Here is a 7,006-nt window from a genome sequence, read left to right as displayed (position 1 = left end):
TTGTTTTAAGTATTTTCAAAGTGTTTCATTATTCTTTAAAAATAGTTTTGAGCATTACTACTTTGCATAAGTAAGAGTTTTAGGATAGAAGTACCTATAGAGACTTAATCTAATTTTCTTGAAGCTTTATTCTGCTTTGTCTTCATAACTATTCTTCATTTTCTTCTTTTTGGTGATGTTGGTGTCTTCATCAAAATCGTGCCAAGGTCATGAGCAAAGATCTTCTTCACACCTGTGAGCATGGGTTGGGTTGAGTTGGGTAAGACATGTCCCTTACCCGATCTAAATATTATTCGGATCATTTTTTGAACACATATCTTGCCATAGACTTGAAGCTAACCTGACCCTAAATGTCTACCATGTCAGCATTTGAACCCGAACTCGATCCTAGACCCAATTAAATATAATGCATATCCATTTTGGATAAATTCTTCTCAATATTACATATTATTATGAATATGTAATTTGACATCTGAAATGAAACATATATATATTATGTAGAAAAGATTAGAGAACCAGTGTTACTTTCGACCAAAGAAATGTTATTAGTCTGTATATAATTAAATAGAGACACACAAACATGATGAGTCAGTAACCATGAGACGAGTCTGATCCAGATCATATTTATCTCATACCCAACCTTAAATATTAATTATGTTTAATTTTTAAACTTGAACCCGACCCTAGACTTGATGAGACCCAACCCTATTAGGGCTCATCATAATCGAGTAGGGTCGGATCATGTTCATCCCTAAATAAACTTGAAAATGGCGTAAGAAAAACACTTTACTACTTTTGAACACCCTGGGCTCTCTACATTCAATCCACTTACAATCACCAACGTAATTTAATAATAAGGGTATAATATTTATATATGATCAATGTAAAAATTTAAACAAAATCAATATATAATTAATCATTCATTTATATTTTTAAAGAGATAATAATTATATAAGTTATGAATGATAAAATAACAGTATACAATGAAAGAAAAATCTTAATAATTGCCCTAAAGGCAGGTGGCGAATGATTAATTGGGGGAGTAGTTGGAATCAAATGCACCTCACAACTTTTTTTTTATTTTATTTACTTTTATATACATATATAATGATAGTGTTATATGTAGAATTTGAAGTTTTATAACTTTTCTTTTACAATAGATTAAATTATCTATATCTATTACTTATTTTTCATTTTATCATTACATAATGACAAAACTCATTAAGAATAACTAAAAGTTATCACAAGTTGAGTATTAAAATAATATTTCATATTTTTTATAGCAATTCCAAAACTCTATCTTATGAAATTCATTGAGTTAGCTAGTAAAACTTAGTTTGAGATATCATTATCATTTTATTCTTGTTATCAACCATTAGTGTTTGAAGAACCACAAAACTAACTATTTCTAAATTATGTGAAAGTTTGGCAAAATTTGTAAAAGACAAATACCTAAACAATATAATAAGAAGATTTTTTAAAAATATTAATAATCGAAACTTCAACTTTTTACTATTAAGTATTGTTACTTTGGATTAGGATGTTGTTTTAAAACTTTGGTAAAATTATGTATTTTTCTTTGTATTTTCTTGTAACTCAATGATTTTATGTCGCATATTTTAATTGAGCCTAGTTGCAACTTTAAATCCGTAGTCAATTTATGTTTTTAAAAGAATAGAAAGGAATTTTAAATGAATGTATATTTTATTGTTAATTATTATTTTATGTATGTTATTGATATAATTATATATGTTTCTGTTACTCCAAAATTGCACCTTCGACTTCGGGTCCCCAAAATCTACCACTCTAAGGGAACTTGTTAAAATACATCAGAGTGGAAAATATGTATGAGAAAGTGATGCGTCAAGACTTTAAAGCTATAGTATTGGATTTTTTTTATCATTATATTCATTAATTTGGATTTAAGGCACTTGTTAATCTGATCCTTAATAAAATTATATATCATGTATAAGGCCAACCAGCTCAAGTGATTTCCTCGTGAGAACAATCATCACAATTAAACATGAAATACAACCACAAGTTCAGCATTTTGCACTAGATTCCAAAGTAAAATGATCAACCTAAGTATGCATTTTATATGAATTATGATTTAAGTTTTAGTTTATAGAGTAAGATTATAAACTGTGTGTGATTGTAATTTCATCATATTAAATTTGTTTATGTTGAGTATATTAGTTGAAAACTAAATATAAACTAATAATATTTGTTTGAGTGACGTAAAAATATTATTATTTTTTGCATAATAAATTACAAAAAACTATTAAGTTATTTCTATATTATGATTATTTTTTCTATTTTTTATACGATTTCTAAAATATACAATTTTTAATATTTTTCATCATATATATTTTTTATACATTTTTTTTATTTTAATATCTCGTGATAAATGCAAAAAATATTAAAATAAAAGACAATATAACAATGAGTATCAATATTTAAAAAGAAATGACACACAAATAAATAAAATTTACTAAAATTGAATTACACAATTCACGAAACAAGTGATAAAATAAGTAATCTAAAGAAATATCAATCCAAAAAATGAAAGTGTTACTGAAATTTTATGGGTAAAAATAGAAGTGAATTGGTAAGAAAATTAAGCAATCCAAAAAACAAACATCACTTTTTTGCTTATTTTTTCAGTTTATTTTTTAAATAATAAACAAAAACTAGAAACTTTCATCTATATATACCAAACAAACACTAAAAATTTTCTTTCTTGTTTTTCAATAAAATATTGTGAACTATATATATCAACTTTTACCTACATGAACATTGCTTGGCCGGTGCACCTTGCATCTATTGCACTTGCAAGACATGAGTTAATTGCCGTTGACTAAAGCTTCTGTTTCAGACACGTTTTAGATAATTATTCAAGCTAGAACCGTCTCTTACCAACACCAATCAACTTGGTATTTGTTGTTTTCTGTTACATGTGCACCATTTCTATTCTATAAATCCATGCAGTTCATTGAATATGATCATGGGTTAAGATAGTGATGATAATGGTTCATTGTATTTCGTTTCATGTGCATCATTGTATTTGATCATAGGGCTTATACAAGTAACTCTGCGTTGTCACGCTATGAAATGCAATCGGCAAAGCCACCAGCACTGGTTATTGACGGGACTTTATATTTGATATGATTCATCCCTATTTTGAATTTTTTATTTGTGATGTGTTGGCTTATACATGAATCCAGACACTTCGAATGTCAAATAAAGTACACACCTAGAAACCCTCTTCGACCAACGTCAATGTAAAACGTGATAATCTTTGTCTAACCTTGTTTGTGTTCATTGTGAAGGAGAAGCTCAAGTTTTTGAAAGGAAGATTAAAAGTGTGGAACAAGGAATCATTTGGTTGCTTGGACTCAAAACTGGGTCAATTATCCCTTGAGATTCAGGAGTTGAATATTTTGGGAGAGTCTTCTGTTCTTAGCCCTGATCAAAGATCCTTGTTCAAAAAGCTTACGGCTGATTGGTGGGAAGCTGCAATTCTGAAGGATAACTTGTTGAGACAAAAATCTAGATGTCAATGGTTAAAGGAGGGGGATGAAAATACTAGCTATTTCCATGCTTGCATCAACAACAGGAATCGCAGAAATCAGCTTAGAGGAATCTGGATTAATGAGGTTTGGCATGAGGAGGACACGGCTATGAGAAGGGAGATAACTAATTATTTCAGTAGATTGTTCTCGGCTAGTCCTATGATTAAGCCGAAGCTGGATGGTGTGGCTTTTCAGACCCTCAGTGATACTCAGTTGGTTGATTTGGATGCTGATTTTCTTGAGGAGGAGATTCGAGTGGCGGTTTGGAGTTGCGCTTCTGATAAAAGCCCAGGTCCTGATGGTTTTAACTTTAAATTTTTCCAGGAATTCTGGGACGTTGTCAAAAGGGACATCATTCTTTTCATCAAAGAATTTTATGTTCATGGAAAAATCCCAAAAGGTTTGAACTCTTCCTTCATTGCTTTGATCCCGAAAACGAAGAATCCAAACAGTGTCTAGGATTACAGATCGATATCCCTGGTTGGTTCCTTGTATAAAATCCTTGCAAAAATTTTGGCGACTAGGCTAAAAGGTGTCATGGATTCCATCATTTCTCCTTCTCAAGCTGTTTTTATTCATGGTAGATATATTCTTGATGCGCCTGTCATTATTAATGAGGTCATCCATTCTGCGAAAAAAGATAGGAATGGTTGTTTCTTGTTTAAAGTTGATTTTGAGAAGGCTTACGATTCAATGGACTGGACATTCCTAGATTATATGCTCAGTCGTTTTGGGTTTTCGTTAAGATGGAGAAAGTGGATCAACGCTTGTCTTTCTTCGACCACGATGGCGATTTTGGTGAATGGTAGCCCAATGGCTCAATTTTCTGTTTCTAGAGGTATTCGTCAGGGAGACCCGATGGCTCCTTTCTTATTTCTTATGGTGGCGGAGGGTTTTGCAGGATTGGTCAGGAAGGCTAGATCTATTGGGGCTTTTGAGGGGCTCAAGATTGGTAGAGGTGGAGTTGAAGTTTGTGATCTTCAATTCGCGGATGATACTATTATTGTGTGTAATCCTTCACATAAAAATCTTTTTTGCTTGAAGACTATTCTTAGATGCTTTGAGTTAGCTTCGGGGCTGAAGGTCAATTCAAACAAGAGCTCTCTGTATGAGATGAGGTTATCTGACTCCTCTATCGCAGCAGCGGCGGATTTTTTATTTTGTAAGGTTGGTTCTATTCCTTTCCTCTACTTAGGCATTCCTGTTGGGGCTAATCCCAGGAGGTTATCCACTTGGCAAGGTATGATTGAGGTTGTGTCTAAAAGGCTTGCTTCTTGGAAATGCAAGCATATTTCTTTTGGTGGTAGATTAACCCTGTTGAACTGAATTTTATCTAACATTCCTACTTATATGCTTTCGCTCTATAAAGCTCCTAAGAAGGTCCTAGATAAAATTGCTAGCTTACAAAGAAGATTTTTGTGGGGAAATAATCGGGGTGGCAAAGGTATTGCGTGGGTGGCTTGGGATGTGGTTTGTAAATCTAAGGAGTTAGGTGGTCTTGGTGTGAAGGATCTCTTTCGCTTTAATCTTGCTTTGTTGGGGAAATGGAGATGGCGTAGGTTGCAAGACAAGGATGCTCTTTGGGTGAAGGTAATAAATTCAAAATATGGTCTAGAGTGGCTTTCTCATCCGAATATCTGTTCTTCGAGGTGGTGGAGAGACTTGGGAAAAGTGGGCTCTTCTGGTGAGGACTCAGGGGGTTGGTTTGTGGATAATGTTTGGAAGGATATTGGCAACGGTCTTCAAACCCTTTTTTGGCATGATATTTGGGTTGGTAATCAGAGTCTCAAAGTGGCTTTTCCTAGATTGTTCAATCTAGCTTCTAATCATGGCGCTTGGGTGGGGGACAACGGTTATTGGAAGGATGATGTTTGGTATTGGGAAATTCCTTGGAAGAGAGACATGTCGGCAGAAATGTATCTCTAACTAAGAATCTATATGATCTAATTAACCACCATTCGTGCAAATAGGGGTCTAGTGACACTTGGAGATGGGGTCTTGACAGATCGGGTGAGTATGTGGTGAAAATAGCTTATTTGGCCCAGATGAATGATAACCAATCTTCTTTAGGTATTTTGCTAAAAAACTGTTGGATTAATTGTTTACCTTCAAATGTTTGTTGTTTTGTCTGGAAACTCTTAAGAGGTCGGCTCCCAACAAAGGCTGATCTTCTTAAGAGGAATATTATTGTGAGGGCGGAAGATACAGTTTGTTCTTTTTGCAACAATCATATTGAAACTATCGACCACTTGTTTATATCTTGTGACTTTGTTGCAAGTGTTTGGAAAGGTTTTTATTCTTGGCTTCAAGTTCCTGTCACAATACCTTCAACAATTATGGATTCTTTCAAGCTTCATGATACTCTTAAAAATGGTACTTGTATAAAGCTTTGGCGTATGCTCTGGTTTGCGGTCGTTTGGTCAGTGTGGATTATGAGAAATGATGTCATCTTTCAGGAGAAGACTCCTAGCTATGTGCACTTATTGGATTTAATTCAAACTAGATCGTGGACTTGGTCTATCTCTTTTGTTTCTCATAATTCCTTGTCGTTCGCTAATTGGTGTTTGGATCCAAAACTTTGCTTATCGCTAAATGTAACTAAGTTGTAATTGGTTTCCTTTTTGTATTAAGGTGGGCACCCCTTGTGCTCCTTTAATGCATTTTTATTTATCAAAAAAAAAACCTTGTTTGTGTCTTTACTGTCTAGGTAACCATGAGTATTTTTACATTGTTAATGTTCTTTCATCATTATTCATTTTTATTTATTTATTAATTATTATAAACACTATTAAATAAGAGTAATATACACCTATGATAGATATGCATTACTCGTGTAAAAACCTTTAAATTAACAATGAATAAATATTACTTTTTTTAGTGACCACAAATAAGGCTAATCTTAGCTAAAGAAATGCATGTATGAAGCGTTAGGATTGGAGTCCAAAAAGCTGAGCCGTCCAAAACAAGGAAGAATCTCAAATGAGATATTATATGAAGTCCCAAAACAAGTCGTAACAGATTAATTAGGTTAATGGATCATTCCACTTGCACTTCAATTTCTCCATTCTTTTTTTATTATGAGACATTTTTACCCATATATATTTTACATATAATTGGAATTTTCAATAATCTTCCCCTCAAATCTTTGTCCTTAACATACAATTACTGTCATTTGAGTGGAAACATTTTGAAGTAGTTGACGGTGTCAACGAGAGATCACCATGATGTTTTGTTGGAGCTTTTTTGATGTGAAAATTACATTAATTTGTAAGGCTAATTAACCTATTTTAATTCAAAATACTTATTTTATGTATTAATAATTGGAGTTTTGATGAATATTTGTACTAATCTTTTCATTTGAGTTTCCATGACATTTTAGGACAAAAAAGAGCAAAATATGCAAAGAATAGTACCAAATGCCATAAAATAAGCAA

General features: G+C 32.7%; 1 protein-coding gene across 1 annotated transcript; it reads left to right on the top strand.

Annotated features, from left to right (window-relative positions):
• On the top strand, window positions 4,110-5,498 carry LOC109329295. The gene is made up of 2 exons (XM_019562973.1): window positions 4,110-4,812; window positions 4,942-5,498. Exons 1-2 carry the CDS (start codon window positions 4,110-4,112, stop codon window positions 5,496-5,498), a joined length of 1,260 nt encoding a protein of 419 aa, XP_019418518.1.

The sequence above is a fragment of the Lupinus angustifolius genome, chromosome LG16 (assembly GCF_001865875.1).
Source record: "Lupinus angustifolius cultivar Tanjil chromosome LG16, LupAngTanjil_v1.0, whole genome shotgun sequence".
NCBI classification, from domain to species: domain Eukaryota; kingdom Viridiplantae; phylum Streptophyta; class Magnoliopsida; order Fabales; family Fabaceae; genus Lupinus; species Lupinus angustifolius.
This window is presented reverse-complemented; position numbering and strand designations above follow the sequence as displayed.